The sequence below is a fragment of the Telmatherina bonti genome, assembly GCF_933228915.1.
Source record: "Telmatherina bonti genome assembly, chromosome: 12".
Taxonomy (NCBI): domain Eukaryota; kingdom Metazoa; phylum Chordata; class Actinopteri; order Atheriniformes; family Telmatherinidae; genus Telmatherina; species Telmatherina bonti.
Genome location: NC_136610.1, coordinates 22447550 through 22466804, shown reverse-complemented (window position 1 = coordinate 22466804; position 19255 = coordinate 22447550). Strand labels below are relative to the sequence as shown.

At 37.3% G+C, this 19255-nt stretch overlaps 2 protein-coding genes across 4 annotated transcripts in view; both read right to left on the bottom strand.

Annotated features, from left to right (window-relative positions):
* Positions 1 to 120, bottom strand: part of dlg3 (discs, large homolog 3) — a gene marked incomplete at its 5' end in the record, with an annotated part of 94518 nt that extends 94398 nt beyond the window's left edge. For all 3 annotated transcript variants that reach the window (XM_079249964.1, XM_079249962.1, XM_079249965.1), the window contains one exon: positions 47 to 120. In XM_079249964.1, the coding sequence (XP_079106090.1) occupies positions 47 to 86 (40 nt within the window). The remainder of the gene's footprint in view (positions 1 to 46) is intronic.
* A 3312-nt stretch (positions 121 to 3432) lies between these two features.
* gdpd2 (glycerophosphodiester phosphodiesterase domain containing 2) lies at positions 3433 to 13200 on the bottom strand (the record flags this gene model as incomplete). Its single annotated transcript, XM_079250087.1, has 15 exons — positions 3433 to 3500; positions 3975 to 4003; positions 4101 to 4183; positions 4283 to 4430; positions 7041 to 7189; positions 7293 to 7499; positions 7589 to 7748; positions 7937 to 8019; positions 8568 to 8713; positions 10553 to 10643; positions 10735 to 10833; positions 10915 to 10974; positions 12043 to 12136; positions 12253 to 12356; positions 13114 to 13200. The coding sequence occupies 15 exons, from the start codon at positions 13198 to 13200 to the stop codon at positions 3433 to 3435; spliced, it is 1608 nt and encodes a 535-aa protein (XP_079106213.1).
* Positions 13201 to 19255: the final 6055 nt, after the last annotated feature.

Sequence of the window (19255 nt, the reverse complement as noted above, 5' to 3'; positions counted from 1 at the left end):
AATGACACTCACGACAGAGATGAAGACATTACAGTAGGCTACTTACCATACTTATGCACCATGTTGTGCACAACTCGAAAAGTCATCTAAACTTAAAGGATTGTTTATCTTTAGTGAGAAATTAAATCCAGTTGCCTTCCAGTCTGTCAGAAACGGCGCTGCAGGTGTAATAACTGGGGTTTTAATGTGAGAAGACGAGACTGTTCACTTCTCTTCAACTTTCCATAAGTTTGGGGCAAAAACGGCCCGGGAGCTTGACATGTTTCTCCTCCCCTCACACACATGCCTCGCCTTCGTGGATACAATCCGCTGGCCCTCCCTCCTCTTTTTAGGTCAGTAACCGGTAATTAAACATTTAAACAAATGCCACTTGCAGGCTGCTTATATGTGTTGCACGACAGCGGTAATTATTAACCCGTTCCTGAAGCTATTACTCTGTTCTGGATCATTGTTAAACTTCTCCGCGTAAAGTCAGCTATTTTGTATTATTTTGGACTGTGCGCCATCTTGTGGAGAGCACAGGTAGTGCTTAAAAATTGTTTAAAGGAGGACTTCACCGACTTTATAAATCAAGCAGGGGAGCTCTGAAAACGTTCACTGGTAAGCTAGCTTAGGTGATTTAAAATGTAGTTAGGACTGCAGACTACAAGTTTAAAAATGCAAAAAAATAAATAAATAAATAAATAAAATTAAAAAAAATGTGTGTGCATAGTTTAAATAAGTTTGCTTACCGGATCTATTTAGCCGCCTCCTCATCCCTGTTAGAGGCTAGCGGATCGAGGCTACATAAGCCGCTACCATGGCAGCTACTAGCATAACACACCCAAATCTTGATGAACGAGCTGCATTGTGGGTAATGTAGGCACATTATATTGCAAATTTATTTTATTGATCAGGTATGTAAAATATGATAGGTTAGGATTATAATGCCAAAGAACCTTTATAGGAGAGTATCATTATGAAAAGAATCAGGACAATGAAGTTAAAAAAAAAAGGAAAAAAAATGGTAAATTGCACAAACGTCAAATAAGAGGTAAGTTTAAAAAAAAGCTAGATTGCTTGAAATATGTTTAGTATACAATAAGTAATGACACAGTAGTCAGTAACTTGTTGGTACCTGTAAAGCTATAGACGTTGTTAGTTCATCAGAGACTTATTTGGTTGCAGTAGTGGAATAATTTAACTCCTATGTTTGACATGTAGAACGATAAACGCCATACAGGGAATTCTTAAAACCCTGAACTGAAGTGGCAGAATGTAAATGCAAAACAAAAATCAAATAAATTAACCAATATTATAAAACAGTGCAAGAAGGAATACTAGAATACTGAATAACAATAAACATATTATTTAAACAATACGGGACATATTATATAGTATTTTTAGAAGCAGTCCAGATAAGCAAAGCTAGTTTTAATATTGTATAGAAAATAATTGTATCAAGGACAATTCTGTGGATGGTGTAAATGGTTTTAACAAAATTTTTGTTGGGCAAAATCTGTCCATGGAAATTCAACCAGAGTGGTTCCTTGTTTACCTTTCAGCTGTGGAAAAAAAATGCATGTTATTGTAAATGAAGACTAAAGTAAATATCCACTGATTGTTATGGCATTGATATGAAAACTATGACGGTCATAGATGGGATCTCACAGCCACTAACTTAACAGTAACTTATCATCTTAAAATAGTAAATTTTCACGAAGTAGCTCAAGTTGTGCCATTGTATAAATCTGGCAATAGATACCGCTGTACAAATTAGAGGCTTGTTTCTTTACTTTCACAATTATTTAAAATCCTTTAAAAACTGTTCAGTAATTGACTAGAAAAGTTTTTAGATTAACTACTCTCCAATAGTGGATTCAGATTAAACAGTTCCTTTCCTTGATCTCAGCTTTTCATACAATCCATCGCAACATATTAATTGACAAAGTGGAACAGTGTGGGATCAGGGGCACCAGGTGAAAAGTTATTTAAGGAACACAAAATCATTTTGAAAGTTGGCTGAATTTACTTAATGTTTGAACGTTGCTTGTGCAAATCCTTAGGGGCCAATACTAGGTCCCGGATATTTAATGATATATGTAATGTACTATATGATATATTAAAACTGTTATTATTAGCTTGTTGACAATCGTATTTTTAGGTCTGGAAAAAAAAATTTTAAATGACCAGAAAAGGTTACTTTGGAATTATGAAAAATTAAAAATTTGTTGGACCAAATTAAACATGGAATATACATAAGATTAATATTATGTTATTTAACATCTGCAAAAAGATATGCTTTTATCAAGAAATGATAAAAATAGGATATGAATACATGTTTCTTGGGGTCTTATATAGATGACAAAATAAGCTGGAAATCCCAAATTAAACATGTGTATAACTAAATTTCAAGAAGTATTTCAGTTCTGAATAAAACTGTAGACCAAAATTCAGTCCACATTCTTTCCTCCTCCCTGGTTTTACTTTATTTTACTTACTGTGCATGCACATGTCTGGGATATTACATAAATGGTAATTGTCATAATTATTTACACCACATAAAAAGAGCCATTACAATTACCCATAACACTGGTTACAGAGATCATTTAACTCTACTTTTCTAACATCTATCTTTCTATCTATCTATCTATCTATCTATCTGTCTATCTGTCTATCTATCTCATACTGTATATACTGTAATATCTGATGTCTACTTAAACTTGACCATTTGTACTTGTTTGTTAAACCAGCAGTGGAGATCCAGTGGTTACTCTTCCCTCTCCGATAGAGATATAATGACACAGAACTTGGGAGTGCTTTGACATAGATAGAGCAGGAATATTATTGTTAGTATTAACAGGCAGCTCTGTTGGTTTCCGAGTCCTAGCCAGCAAACAGAAACCAGACTTTACATGGTGTAATGGTTTGCACTGTGGCCTAACAGCAAAAAAGTTGCTGGTTTGAGCCTTGGCTTGGGGGGACTCGGTATCAAGGTTTTGTTCATCCCCTGAGAGTACAGTGTGCAGTAGAGGCTTACATACATAGAAAAAGAAGTTTAATTTAATTTGGCTCAGGTTATAGACATGATTTTTCTGCAGTGCTTGATACAATGAGTTTTTAAACTCCATAAAAAAGATAAAGTGCTGAGAAATCCCAGAACAACATTATGTTTTATGCAGGCATAAAGTCAAATACGCTGTAAAAGAAGTCGCAACAAATGAAAGCTCCATGATAGGTAAAGTCTTACAATCATCTGTCATCCTGTGACATTTTAAGGCAATCTGATGTACATTTTATAAAATCTGTAGAAAAAAAACTTTCCAAGTTTAATAGTTTCATACTGAAGGCTACTGCAGTAACGTTTACTTTCTCCCTGATGCACTGAGGTGGTGTAATAAAAGATGCAGAACAGCTTCCAGGCTGAAACATCTGCTGCTGAACGTCGTCCAATTACGAAGTGGTTAAGAAGGGTGACATTTCTCTCTCATTCTGGGCTGACCTGGTATTTCCTTGCCTCTCTGTCAGAAAAGAATAAAAGTAATAATGAATTGTCAGTATGTTAAACAACAAGCTTATTGCGTATCATGTTGCTGGTATGATAATAACTTTACTATTTGTGTCTATTCAGTGAATCAAACAAAATGATTACAATCAACAATAACAGTTACAATTGTTGAGCTCTTTGTAAAGGGAAGCTATTTGAAAAAGAATTTCACAATCTCTTAATTTTCTAATTAATAATAATATGTAATCTGTAAATAGTTCTAGTTGCATAAGTTACTAATGTCATGTTAAATTAATGTTTTCCGTGTTTTTTTTTAAACTCATGCAATTTTTATTTCGTGGAATTTGGCTTAAAGTCAAACATTTACTAAATAAGAATGTTTAAAAAATGCTGATGTAAAGATGCCATCTGAGCCTTAAAATAACATTTATCCCAGTAGTTAAATAATTAGTTATTGTGTGGACATATTGAGCTGTGAGCTCTCTACCTCTTCTGTGACATGAACAGGACCTTTTCCTGGAACAAAACAGAAAAGCAGATCAGTCAGTCTCTTTACTGTCATCAACTTATCAAACCACCTAACAGTTGTGCCATAAACCTGTGTTCATCTTACCTCTGGAAGAGGAAGAGCCCAATCATTAACAGAACTGATGCAGCATCGACTGTGATCCATATTTTTCTGTATTCAGATGGTGACTGAAACACACAAACATGTCTGCAGTATCAACATGTGAAGCACATCTTGGGAAAAGGATTCTTATTGGTTTTACATGCTGAATGACAAATGCTGCCCACCATGATCCAGTCAGGCTTTTCCACATCCTTTAGGAGGTGGCAGGAGTTGGTGGTAACAGAACTGGCCCCTGCACACCACAGCAGAGAGAACAGCCAGCGCTCATTAACAACCCACAGGTTCACTGTGGTGTTATTCCTCCGGAGATCACTGTCCGAAACAAATCATCATCAGAAAGATGCAGGACTTTTATAGATGATAGTGTACGTAAATAAAGAGAGAAGTAGCATGGATTGTAGCAATAGAAAGACCGACCTGAAATATTTTTATATATCATGTGTATGCAAATGTAAGTGTGCATACACATGTAAGTACATTAAGCAGCTTATTACAACCATTTCTAACACTATGGAGGCTCTTTGTTGGTTCCTGAGTAGTTTTTATATTGTGCCAGTTGTTATCATCCTGGTGTTGCTATGTGGAACTGTGCCTGGTCTGCAAGGTGGGTGGTATGTGTCAAAGAAACATCCACGTGAGTGTCAGCACCCAAGATTTCCTGACAGAGCTCTGCACTGTTAACAAGATACTCAGTATATTAATCAGTACACATTCAGTGGTTGTAAAGCTGGGGCTGATGGGTTTTTATGTGCTGCAAAGCGGGTCTTTGCACGTATTTATGTCCCAAATCTGTAAACTTCAATATTGGTCTTTTTTTCCCCTCCATTTTATGTTTATATATGGATCAGTAGATCTTTTTTTCTTTTACTTCATTATATACCAGTTTTAATAAAAGAGAAATAATGCTGACAAATGCAGACGGTATGCGTTTAAAATTAGCAGATTCTGTCATAGTGAGAAAGTCATATGACCTGATTTACAAAAGGCTGATGAACATTTTAAGTAAGATTATTTTGCATTCACATCTTTTACAATGTTATAATAATAAAAGAGAATAAATGAGGTTTAAGCAAAGTGCTCGGCTTACATTGGGGAGAAAATCTACCACTTTTCATAAGGAACAAGTATGAGAGCAGACAAGACCACCAGCAGATTATTACTTCAGTTTATTATAATACAGACATTCCTCTTGAATTTGTCAAGGTATAGAAGGTCCCATTCCAAGTTTTTCAGGGTTTTATAGACTGTAACCCCTTTCTTGAGACAAAGACTCCTGACCATGAGAACTGTTGCTACACTGTTCAGTCAGCAGCAGAATGAGAGGCAAAGCTGTCCGGTTCTGCAGGGGGAGAGACATGATCTGCCTGCTGGCTGTGACTAATAAATAGTTTTCAATCATAGTAAACAGTGTAGATTGTTATAACAGTATAAATATTCTTTTCTTGTTTCCACATGCATTTTCACAGGACGGCAGCATTCATGTAGTTGACATGACAGAGAAAAAGGCAATAAACTGCGCTGCAAGTTCATCTGCAGCTGCTGCAGAAATGGCTTTGAGCTGTGAAAATGAGCTGCTGTGGCCAAAATAGGTAGCAATGATCATATTTTTCTCTGTTCTTTACATAATAACATTTAAACTTGTTTTACTGAATATGCACTTCGTCTCATCAAGGCTTTGTGACTGTATGGCAAAGTTATTGAATATGGACATTTTAAAAATGACTGCTCTCATAATCTGGTTGATATGAATGTGAGATGATGCCAAGATTGATACTGATCTGTGTTTTTGTTTTTTCTTTTTATGGAAATGGCTGAAAGATCAGATATAGTGGCAGCACTGCATGAGTCTCCCCCAGGAAAGGCTTGGTATGATGTATGTAATTTGTTAAGGAGCATGTACTGTAATTTTTTTATTTTTACTTATGTTCAAATGTTTTAAAAGAAATTGTTTTTAGAATTATGAACACCAAACTCTTTTTCCTGTGTTTTAATTTAAATGTCAATATGATAAATTTAAACAAAACTGAAGCTGTTGAACGTTACAGTATGTAACAACTGGCTTGTTTTTACTATATTTTCAATTTTGTTTTAGCTTTCAATAAATGTTTCTTTAAAAAAGAAAAAGTGTGAGCTTTGTAACATTTGTTATCATTGTGCCATTTTTTATAAAAATAAATTGAGGGATTAAAAGGATTATCGGCTCCAAATATCAGCTCAAGAAAATCGGTCATTGGTTGAGACTAATAGGGAAAAAAATTGGCATCTGCCCTTAAAAAAAAAAAAATCTGTGTTGGTTGATCACTAGTTTTCTGTCAGACAGGATTGACATGTCTATTTTTTGCCTTTCCTACCATCGCCTGAGATTTTGGTAAAAGGTTGTTTTGTGCCTTTTTTTTCTGTTTTATCCTGTTAAACCATGCAATTTCACTAACCCCTTCTTGGCTCAGTCCACCTGTCACTCTCTCATTGTATTACAATGACTTTTGAGCTTGAAACATTTGCTTGCAGCTGTATGTGGTTTTACCAAGATGCACTCTATGCTACACATACTCCTGCCTCCTGACCAGTAACAGAAGTAATTACTGTCAGTAATAAGTTGAATGTATAAGACAACAAAAGCCTAACACCAAATGCACCACTTCAGGGATGCTTCAAAACTTGTTGCTACACTGGATTTCATTCTTCAGTAAGTCTTTCATGTGTGGTTTACTCATCTGTTTAACAACACTTCTGAGCCTGGATGTTACTGAATCTGCATTCCCCTGGAGGCTGATCTTGCACCTCATTATGAAGCACCGGTATCATGCCTCAGCCTGCTACAAAACATGCACACTTCTAGTTACAATGCGGCTGTGCATGCCTGTTGGCAGGATCACATATTGTAAATAGTGTGACTAGATTGTATTGTCTTTTTCTTTTTACCTGATCTCATCCATACTCAGTGCGCTGTATTTCACATTTAGGTGGCTTCCTCCTTTGTCTATCATCTCACTTTCACTGTTGTAAACCTGGATGAAGTCTGGAGCAACACTGCGTACATATTCTCTTTGTGATGGAGGAAGCCAGAGGACCTAAAGCAAGAAAATTCATTTAGTGTATATTTTCAAAGGAAAAGTAAAAAAAAATAAAATAAAATAAATAAATAAAAAAGTGCACAGCAGAGATTACTCTTACCAGGCTTGGGTCAATCCCAGATTTTAAAATGGTGTCCACTGTGTCCTTAGTATCATTCTCTTGATCAGGACTATAAAGATCAAATATCACTGAGATATTGTGCTGTTTTGCGAGTTGAAGGAACTGAAGTAGTGATGGTATAGTCTGATTCCTGGTGATTTCCTTATCCTCTTCGGACAGCTGGGACACTGATTGGAAAGGATCTGTCTGCAAAGTCATATAATGCTTCATAAATCTGTGGATCGCTGTGAATTTGCCAGTGTGCGTTCAGTTATGTTGAGATGCACCGTCCTCACCTGTAGGAACCACTCGCCAGCGTTCAGACTTTGCAATTCCTCAAATGTCAGGTTGCTGCTGCTATTAAAGTATTTGTCAGGGAACTTTTTTTTAACATTTGTTGTCCTTAGCAAGAACTCCGACTTATTGTCATGCATCAAGAAGGGAATCCTGTCTTTGCTGAGTAAAAAGAAAAAAAATTCATCAGCAGCCTCTTTCAAAGCAAACTAATTTATAAGATATTTTTCCCAATGATTTCTGTAACATGAAAAAGATTTAAAATCAGGTTGTTTTCTGTTCACATCTGTTACGAATCCCAGCAACGTTGCTGAATAAACTCAGCAGCAAACGGCGGGATGATGCTATACCTGAGCTGCACGTCCGTCTCAAAAGCCATCACACCGCACGCGATGCTCCGGTTGAAAGACATCATGGTGTTCTCTGGGGCCAACTAAAGACAGTGAGGACATATGGTGAAACACACTTGTGCACTAACTACCCTTAAAGCTGTTTAAGCACACACAACCCTATAAAGTGTGTTAAATGAAGCTTATCGGTGACCCAGCAGAAGGACAAACTAAACAAGGGCAGCGCTACACAGCACATGAGGTCCCTCACATGACTGGATAGTTGCTCACACCTGAGCCAGCAGCAGACTGTTTGATGTCATGTGTACATGTAAATAAGTGTTGATGTAGTACGTTTGCAAATGGGAATGCAGGATGGGTTATTTTGGTAAACTGATCTCAGATTAAATCTTATCTTTTGCTTTCTGGCTCAGACTATATCATGGCTGACCAAAAACACCGAGGACAAAACCAAAACTTGTCAGACTATTATCCACCTGCTTGTTATCAAGTAAACAACATGACTTAATTGTATGTAACTTCTATGTTTCTGCAGCTGCAGTGGGGGCTGTATTTCCAGAAGCGTACAATGCATTAGAACCCACGCCCATGTTTGTTTTTGAGGTACTGTCAAGTTGAACAAGACACTCACCATAGGCGCGCCTCTGTGGCCGATGAGCTTTGGTTTTTCAGGTAATTCTTTCCACTCTATCAAACAAGGCGAGTAGATGAATAGAGGACACAGGAAAATGGCAGCTGACACAGTTAGGAATGCCACTGCTATCAGGAACTTAGATCCTAGAGAAAACAATCACAAAATACAATGATAACCTCACAGATATTGACAGCAAGTTCAAGTTTATTTATATAGCACATTTTTTACAGCAGCAGCTGCCCAAAGTGCTGAAAAATAAAACAACAAACACTCTACAGTTCAAACCTGGAATTAAAAATGAAAAAACAAAAGCCTTAAGTTAAAGAAAACACTGTTAACTACAGAATTGACCTGCCGATGGAAGTCAAAAGTATTGTCAATTAAGAGACCCAGACTTTTTGCATGGGTACAACAATAGAGGAGAGCGGACCAAGAACACTGACAGTACCGCTTAAAAGCTCAGAGCTTCCAAACACCACAATCTCCGTTTTTTCTTTATTTAAGTGGAGAAAGTTTAAATCCATCCATGTTTTTAGGTCACATAAGCATCTGAGGAGGTTCTTCAGAGAATTCTCTTGCGGTTTCAGGGGAAATAGATCTGAACATCGTCAGCAAAGCAATGATAGGCAACTTTGAATCTCTGAAAAATAGAACCCAGGGGTAACATACAAGGAAAAAAGAAGTGGACATAAAATGGACCCCTGTGGGACCCCATAACTGAGAGGGGCTGCAGTTTAGGAAAACTAATCAAGATTAACACTAAATGACCGATCCAGGAAATAAGACTGAAACCAGCAAAGGGCTGTTCCTCTAATACCGACACAGTGCTCCAAGCGTGATAGGAGGATTTGGTGGTCGACTGTGTTGAAGGCTGCAGTTAGGTCCAAGAGAATCAAAACAGCAAAACTTCCGGAGTCAGCTGCTAACAAGAGATCATTAAAAACTCTTAAAAGTGCAGTTTCAGTACTGTGGCGACTTAAAACCAGACTGAAATTTTTCTAAGGCTTTACTGGACTCTAAGTGAGCCTGTAATTGCACCTCATGTCTGACCACACAATCGGCTGCACAGGCCTCAGACTCTGAACTGATGTCTTTCAGAGTAATCATAAAGTTGCAGAAGAAGATTGATGGTGTTCAAGTTTGTTTTTGGACTGTGGCAAGAAGCCAGGGTAACCAGACAGAAGAAATGGAAAAGTGTCTTCTGTATGTTAATCGATCTACAATGTGTCAAAATCCAAATGGATTAAATTTGGGGACAGTAGCTGATCTGCTTCGATGCACATATCCTGCAAAGTTCACACATAAAATCCAACATGCAATCCCGACAAATGTGTTGAAACCCATGGGTGTAAGAAAAACATCCTAAGAGATATGTACATGTTAAACCCTTCACGTGTCAACCACATGAAAACTTGAAGTGATCAAAAATGAGCCACTATTCTAGAAATAATTGAATAAAATGCAAACAAGAAATGCATCAGAAAGAATTGTAGCATTTATAAGGTTAATGAAAGCTGCTGAGATGTTTATCAAAAAAGTACAAAGCTATGTCCAGAGGAAAACTGGCACACCAGTGTTAATCACAACTATAAAACATGGTGAGAGGAGCATCATGGTTTGGAGCTGCTTTGGTCACCCAGAGCCTTAAACATTTGCTTAAAGTAAAAAAAGAAACAATTAGTAAACACCTTTGTCTTAACAGCAGAACATCAGAGCAGCTCTGTAGAAGTTTAAGGAAACTTTAAGAAGTCAGCAACGTCTCTGCAAAGGTGTTTATTATCATTTCATGTCGTGAGATTCTGTTTGACTATAAACTTGGCTCAGATCACTTTCTAGGCAATTGGTTCAGAAATCCCGGTAATTCCAGATAGTTGACAAGAGTCGTAATTACATCTGTATTTATGTTGTATTTATATCTAAACAGGGTTATTCAGCCCATGAATTATGCCTTTGTGTACTCTCAAAAGATGTCTGACATGTACCTGTTCCAGCTCTGTGGAAGACCTGAAAGACGAATGAGCTCAGGAGAGTCAAGGCTCCAACAGCGCCAAACTGCAAGAAAGGAGCTGTGGCCTACCCAGTGACCACAACACAAAACACACAGCGGTTACACACAACTTGATCTATGTAAAGAAAAAGAACCATAAAGATTTAGTGACTGTACCTGAAGTGAAAGAGGAACAGTTGGCCATTCTCTATTCCACTTCCAACTTATTCCTATCACCAGAAGAGTGATGAATATCGTACCCATGAAAAGGAAAATCTGTGCAGAGAACAAGCAAATGGGATATTAGAAAGTTTCTCCAAATGTTTATGCTGTATGTTGAAATAAATATATCATTACCTTGTGCAGCAAGTGTAAATCCAGCTGTTCTCCTAAGGCAACTTGGATCAGTGCAAATACCTGAAATCAATAGTAAAGTAAAAAAAAAAAAAAAAAGAATATGTAGGTAAATGATGCCCATTCTGGAAAAACTGGAGTGGGAGTGCTAAAACAACAAAGTTTTTCTCTTTGAACATTAAATATCTTTGTTTTGTATTCAGTTGAACATAGATTAAAAAAAGTTTGATAATCATTGTTTTCTGTTTTAGTTTCTGTTTTCCACAAAGTTCCATTTTCATTGGAATTGGGGTTGTGGATCTTAACTAGAAAAAGAAGTTGTGGAACGTACAACACCAGTTTGGATGAAATATGTGACTCATTGTATGTCAATGGAAAGGATAACACACAGTTAAACAAAAAATTGGGAGGATATGAAGAGCTTTGGTAGGATTTATAAAAGTTTTATAAAAAATGTTATATATTTTGGCAAGCTGTCCAGGGTGTGCCCTGCTCTCGCCCAAAGACTGCTGGGATAGGCTCCAGCTTCCCCGCGACCCTTAATCGGACTAAGTGGTTAGGATAATGAATGAATGAATGTTATATATTTTGTTAGTTTGTTAGTTAATTCATTATAAGTTTTTACTTAATTAATTACTTGATAAATAACTTGTGTATTTTGTTGTTGCTGCAATGAGTTTTTAAAATACTTAGGTCTACTTATTATAGCTACAGTATTATCTGTTTGTCTTTTGTATCAACTTTGTAATATGTCTTATACTGCTATACTACAAGTATACTCCAGAGAGATAAGTGTAGGATGGGTAGTTTAAGCGTTGCCCCTATGGTTGGGTTAACAGTATGACCAAATTACCCCGTCATTTTCTTTTGAGGATTTATTGCTGTTGAATATTAGTTATAATAAAACACTGCATTTCTTTTTTGTTTGTTCTTTCAATGATTTGAAGGCTGTTTCGACAACAATTCAATGCACATCAGAGAATTGGGTGGGTCTTATTATTTTTTTAACTTTAAAATTATCCCTATGATATGTTGCAATCTACAGCATCCAGTCTAGGTAATTAGCCTTCCCAGGGCTTACTTAGCCAATTTATCATGCTTTAACAACATTATAGCAATGTTATATCTTACCAGTAGCAGAATACAGTAGACAATTAACACTGCAGAAATGATGATCAGCACCATGAACCAGTTCACCCACTGTTTCAGAATTGTGAATGCCTCCCTTATAATTAGAAACAATAGAGCAGAGGACAAGGTTACCAGAGTAGAGGTCACCAGTATCAACAAAGAAAAACGGGAGGATTCGGGGCTGTTCGGTGAATTTGTGTGATCACGTACGAGTTAACATCCTCTCTGTCATTATAGGTAACCAGACAAATGTACATCCAGCACAAGGAAAGCAAGGATACCACAATGACAACTGAGAACCAGCAGCACGAACACTGAAAAAGAAAGGAAAATATTATCTATTATTACTTTTTCATTTATGGGTTACAAGTACACTTCATGCATATGTGTGTGTGTGTGTGTGTGTGTGTGTGTGTGTGTGTGTGTGTGTGTGTGTGTGTGTGTGTGTGTGTGTGTGTGTGTGTGTGAGAAAGTATGTTTAATCTGGTCTGAAAACCATTGGAACATGTCCAACATATTTTCATAGTTGGTTTTGTGCCATATGACTACAGCATGGCGGCTCAGCATAAACAACCCTTTCATGCTCTTTCAACGTTCCACCTGCGATTTTCACCACTTTCATTTGTGAGAAAAGTTACCACCATCCTCTACTTCCATCTCCTCCCATTTTAATCACGTTCCACAGAAAAAACAAGCAAGCCTGTCAGAGCTTGTGAGTTTATTTGTTTCTTGCCACACAAATCCGTTTTCACATTTTCATTCATTACTTCATGTTCTCAGTGTTAACATCGTGTGAATAGCTTTCGGGGCAAGCGTCCCTTTTAAGCTTCAGAGCAGCAGATGCAGAGCAGAATAGCTTGTTTGAATTATCTTAGACTATGAATTTAGTCTTTGTAGAAAGTAAATCCATGATTATAGAGATTGTAAACATTATTCCTAGTACAAAAAGAAAAAAAAAACTTCACATCAGAGCAGTTTAAGACAGATCAAACAAATCACTGAATGACTGTCCATTGAAAAAGATCAGACAAATTGTGATGATGAAACACAAATGTGGCTCATAGTACTCACTTTTCTTTTATTTTCACTTGGCTTCCTCCAGTAGCAGCTATACAAACCTCTGCTGCAACATCTCAGACAGCCACTGATTTGATGCATTATGTCTTCTCTTCAGTCACAGACTGCTAAATCTACTCTGTGCAGACGAGACACCTGATATTTGTTGGCTGAAGAAGGCTCAAGATAAAGCTTTCTGTGGATGCCCAATGGAGTCCTGGTTTCATTCACCTTCTTTAAACCTGCAGAGCATTGGAAGAAAAAAGACGACTGTGACAGAAAACCATTGAGGAGGGGGTTTCTTTTGGTATTAAGGCAGTCCCTGCTCAATAACCCTCCTCTATAGAGCTTGCATGCAAAGTGGGGGGTAATGACTGCTGGCAGAGCTTACAATGGGCAACACCATGGGGTACTGAGAGTGCTTCACAGTGTGGCCTGAGAGTGTGGTCACACCATTTCGCTGTACAAACGGACACAGTGACAGGCACGGCCATACACACAGAACATGTGCAGAATATAAAGTGACAGTGAGTGAAGACGGAAGGATAAACAAACGGGAGAAAAACCGTTGGACATGGATCATAAGTTAGGTTTTAACATGACAGATTAAAGTAAACATGTGAGGACTTGTCATTTCTTAACTGTGCCAGGTTTCTGTTATCCCTCACTAGAATAATTGTGGGAAATTATGCTTGTCACTTGTCACCCACTCAAGGCCTGCATTGAGCAACACACAGTTTCTGTTGTTCAAATCTCTTTGTAAGTTGTTGAACCTGATTTGAACGGGGCTTTTGCTGGTTTACTCCTCACCTGGGTTGACTTTTTTTTCACAGTCAAATCCTTCAGGGTAACAAACATGTTCAAAGAGGTGTGAAAGTTTGGGGATAGGTCAGACAAGTTAATATGAAACTTCATTTATTACCCTGAATAAACCCTGAGAAAATTACAACTAAACATTTAATAATATTTATCTAAAAAGTCATTGACAGATCAAAGAAAATAAGCACTCATTAGCATAGATCTTACCTGTCTAAACTTTAACAGAAGACACATCATTTCCCTGCACAGTAAGAGCACACCAGGAAGTTTTCTTAACAACGGCTGAATGTCGAATAATAACCGTCATATATATGAGCAACCACTCTGTCATCCAATGACAGATGAGAAAACCAAACAAAAGAAAAACAAAACTAACATTTTTCTACCTTACAAAAGACAATTGGAAACTTGTTTGTGGTTTGGATGGTTTACAACAGTCCCCTTTCTGTGTCTGTGTCTATTTGCTCATTTGATTTCTAACAGCAGCTCAGCAACATAACTGAGGCATGAATCTTTACAGTATTAATAAAACTTTATAACAGAAATCCATTGCACAGAGTGATATCTTTGTTATATGAGCACATTAAAACATGCACATGCACTTGGCAACTCACATAAATATTACCTTGAACTTCTTGGGAGTAACCAACAACTTAACAAATATTGAGGGTGTTTTTATAATTGGACGTGTGGTAAATTTAGCTCAATTTAGAAAGATTCATGGGTAAAACTAAATAGAATAGAAGACATCAGTCTCACTGTGTTTCAAATGCATAATGTTCTGCTCTGCTTTATGACTTTCCTTAAACCAGTGCAGTGTGAAATTTCCCCTCCAGCAAAACCTTCTCCTTTCGGGTTTCTTTTTAAATGTCTCTTCAAGAAAAAGATCAATTACAGTTAACATTAACTCTGTGCTTACTCTCTAAGCTTTCTGAAGGCCTTTCAAAGTATTATTTTGGACAGTGACTGCTCTTTTACTCATCTTAAGTCCAGGTTTTGTGTAGTTAGGATAATAGCTCCCACCAGCTCTTGTCCCTTACCATCAAATTAACTCAAAATTACAGATGGCAAACAGTTTTTTTTTAGCTAAATCTGGTCCAAAGCATCTTCCTGCTCAATGTGATTAATTTATTTGGCATATAGTCGTTGTGGTAAATAAACTCAAAATAAAAAGTCACCTAACTTAAGAGAAGAATGACTTGAGTCATCACATAACTTAACCAAAATATATTTCAAAGAGATTTTTACAGATTGTTGTGTGTAATTTGCTGACATTACTGTAATTGCAAAGTGCCAATGATGAAAGGTTTGACAGCTGTAAAATATCATCATAAACATCTACAGCAGAACAGTATCTGAAAATTATGTTCTTTAAAAGGAAATTCAGAATAAATCCCCTCAGTTTACTCTGGATATTCACAGATCCGGCTTTTCAGAGTCAGTAGCTCATCAGTCAGTAACTCAATAAGTTTATGTGTACTATGAGTTTGGTGTCACTGCAACATGTCATTTTGCAGTTATTGCTCTTTTATGACTTATTTTAATTACATATATATACATATATTTTTAGTATATTTTACCAAAGTAAGAGCTGTATTATGATCAAGATGAGATGGATTATGTCTGAGTTTGGTAGCATCAGAACGTGTAATATGATTTTGACTTATTTTAATGTTTAAAACATTGTAGGAAAGAAAAAGGCCATTTATCAAAAGTTATTCGATGTAGTTTTTAGAGCTAACTATCATTCATAGTGGATTTTAGTTCAACCACACACCTTACAAAAGAGGTTTGACTGAAAATTGAGCTCTTTAAGGCTTTTGAAAGATCATTCAAATAATTTTCAAGCGTTTTTTCCCCAATACACATAATGTAGAATGATAACAAAAGATCACACATTATCATTATTTTGATGACGATACGCCTGCCTTTGGTGAGACTATTGAATATTTCCCCAGAGCAAGTCTCCCAGCACGCTCGTTCAGACAAAATGCCACTGTAAGTCGCAGTCTGATTTGCTGTAATTGCTATAAAGTTTCGGTTTTGTAGAAGCAATGTTATACTGGCGAATTATTCGTCCGGAAAAGCCGAATCTTAAAATGTAGTGGACCTTCTGCGGTTGAAGCTTCATCAGAATAAAAATGGACGCATACAAATATTGACTTTTACTTATGTACAATAAGCTTGCACTAAATTCTTGTTTTTCTGTCCAAATTACCAAAACGATCGTAAAGATTTTGCACAGATTTGCAATAATTTAAATGTGCTTATTGACGACACCTTCTTGTGCTTTTGTTAAACTAATTATAATAAAACGCGTAGTAAATAAATGAAGTAAAACATTAAAACAGTAGCGTATGAACTATCTTTGATTATCTTTTTCAAATGATTTCAATTAACTTTACTGACAAACGTTTTGTCTGACAACTTCAAGCAAAGAAAAGAAAAATATAATTTCACAATACCAAAAGTTGCTCCTCGTAAGTCCGGTGATGCACACTTGGTGGGAAAACGTGTCCGTGTGTCTCTTTTCTCCTTGCGCTCATCCCCTCCACTTGTTCTGAGTCCGTGAGAAGACTGTGAATGTGACACATGAATGAAGGCGGTGAAATGAGGGGAGTTACCCCACAGAGAGGGAGGCGAAGCGAGGAGCAGGTAACAAGGCAAAAGATACGCCAGTGAGAGGCACCAATTCCAAAAAAATCCGCGGTTTAATCATGGATACTATATTTTATTCTAAGCATTAACCTTACAACTAGAGCTCAGACAACAGGCTGCAAAGAGGAAAAGTTCAGCAACTTGTTATTTGTCATCAAATCTTTGGTTAACTTTTGAAATTTTAGCTGGATTATCTTTTTTTCCAACTTTTCTTTTGTGACTAAAGATGATCACAATGAAACAATGGATAATTCCAAATGATAAAAACACGCGGCTACTTTCTCTATAACTGACACACACCTCAGCTGGAGGGTGTATATTTTTTAACCTAAGGGGGGAAAAAACTAATGTATGGTCGACAAGCAGAAATTTAAGCCTGTCAAGACGTGTTAGGACTTGATGAAGTAAGACCTTTTGTCCATAGCAGTTACTCCTATCTTCACCCTCTGCAGTATTTAAAAGATGTACACATCAGTGTAATTTTAATCATGCAGTGCTGTTCTGTAAACAGTCATATTATTCACTGCTACTGAAATGAATCCGTTTTTACATATGTAGACATTTGAATTCATGGCATTAGTTTTTCCCACATTCAGTTGATTTGACAGATCTGCATCCTCTCTAGGACATGATGAACAAATTAAGTTGGAGAGTTACATAAACTTAATAAAAATTTAAAAAAAAAAGAAAAAAAAAAGAAGCAAAGCTAAAGATGAAATAAAAAAAGCTCTTATATCCAAAGGATATGAAGATTTAATCTGTTTCAGATTACCTTACAGGAAGAAGCTACAAACAGGAAGTTCAGTAAAACAAACAATAAAAACAGCTATCACCTGTATAGTGTAAACACATGTTGCATTGAAGGGTCTTTACTGGCATGATACAATTAGGATCACAATGTCATAGACAGAAACTAAATTATATATTCCCTGGGTTATTTTCCACCTTTATGTTTTCTAAAAACAACTTCTTATTAAAAAAAAAAGTGAAAATTATTCAGTTAAGTTAAAACAAATTTATAAACACTGAATGAACATGTGAATGTAAAGTGAAAGAGAAAAAGAAGCAAAATGAACAACGCTGATGATAAAAAGAAAAAAAAAAGAAAAAACAGACAACAGACAAATGAAACAGAGTCAACTGAATATGGTGACAGAGAACCAGAGATTCAAGAACAAACACTTTTGAGTTTTCATTTCACTTAAGTGCCACATTAAACATGCAGAGACTTGAAAATCGCTTCAAATAACTCAGTTAGGTGTGAACCTCAAGGACGACTTACCCCAGTCCTTTCTGAGAACTGGAACAGTGGAGACTTGACACATTGCTGATACTGTTGGCTTCTACTACTACTACTACTACTACTACTACTACTACTACTACTGCTGCTGCTGCTGCTGCTACTACTACCCATACTACTAATAATAAGGATAATAATAATAATAATGGATTAGATTTATATACAGGTGTAGTAGTTAGCACTGTGGCTTTACAGCAATAAGCTCGCTGGTTCGAGCTTCGACTCAGGAAAGGGCGGGTTTGAATGTTTGCCTTTTTGTTTGGAGTTTGCATGTTCTCCCCATGTATGTGTGGGTTCCCTCAAGAAACTCTGGTTTCCTTCCACCGTCCAAAGATGTGCAAGTTAGGTTGATTGGCTACTCTAAATTTTTCCAAGGACTGAGTGTGAGCGAGAATGGCTGTTTGTCAGTCTGTGTTGGCCCTGAGTGATGGACTGGCAACCTGTCAAGGGGGTACCATCTTGCCCAATGATTGCTGGGATAGGCTCCAGCTTCCATGCGACCTGGATTGGACTGAGAGGTTAAGAAGAGGGATGGATGGATGGATGGATGGATTCATATAGTTGTTTTCAATCCACCGAAGTGCTTTACATAGACTCCAGTATTCAGTCACTCCACGCTTATCCTAGGTGATGGCAAGCTACATGTGTTACCACTGCTGCTCTGGGTCACACTGACAGAAGTGGAAGCCAATGCATGCCAGTATGGTGTACACTAGAGGTACTGGGGGCAATTTAAGTGTAAAATGAGGACCTTTAAGTTGAAGCAGGAGGCTACATGACACTGCATCAACACAGATGTTGAACTCCCTTTAGGCTTTGTCCACTTCCGCAATGCTGATATTAAACATTAAAGGTTAATAATTTTTTGTTTTTTTTAAAAATTAAAGGGCCCCTTAACGCCCCCCCCAGATCAATTAACTTTCTTCAGTACAGAGTAAAGGAATCGATTCTCAGGAATGCATGGAAAAAGAAAATTCAGCTTGGGGACAGGACTTTGTCATTCGACCATGATTATGCATCAGATGTGATCCAGCTGCGGAAAGCATACAAGAAGGTCAAAAGTGTTTTGAAAGAGAATGGTATTCGATTCCAGACGCCAGATACCCGAATGCGCATCCACTGGGAAAGCGGCCCTCAAATGTACAACAGCGCGGAGGACGTCGAAAGAGAACTGCGCCAGAGAGGTTTTTTACCTGTCAACCACCCTGAAGAGGAAGCAGTCACGACCTCCGGACCTTCAGCGACCAGAAGACTGGAGCAGACCTCGCTATGGCAACGCGTGCACCGGCGCCGGGGGAAGGAGACAGCCATGCGGGCTCGGGAGCGCCTACTTGAGTTCCAGTGGAAGACCACTACTTAATCTGAGACAGCGAGTATATG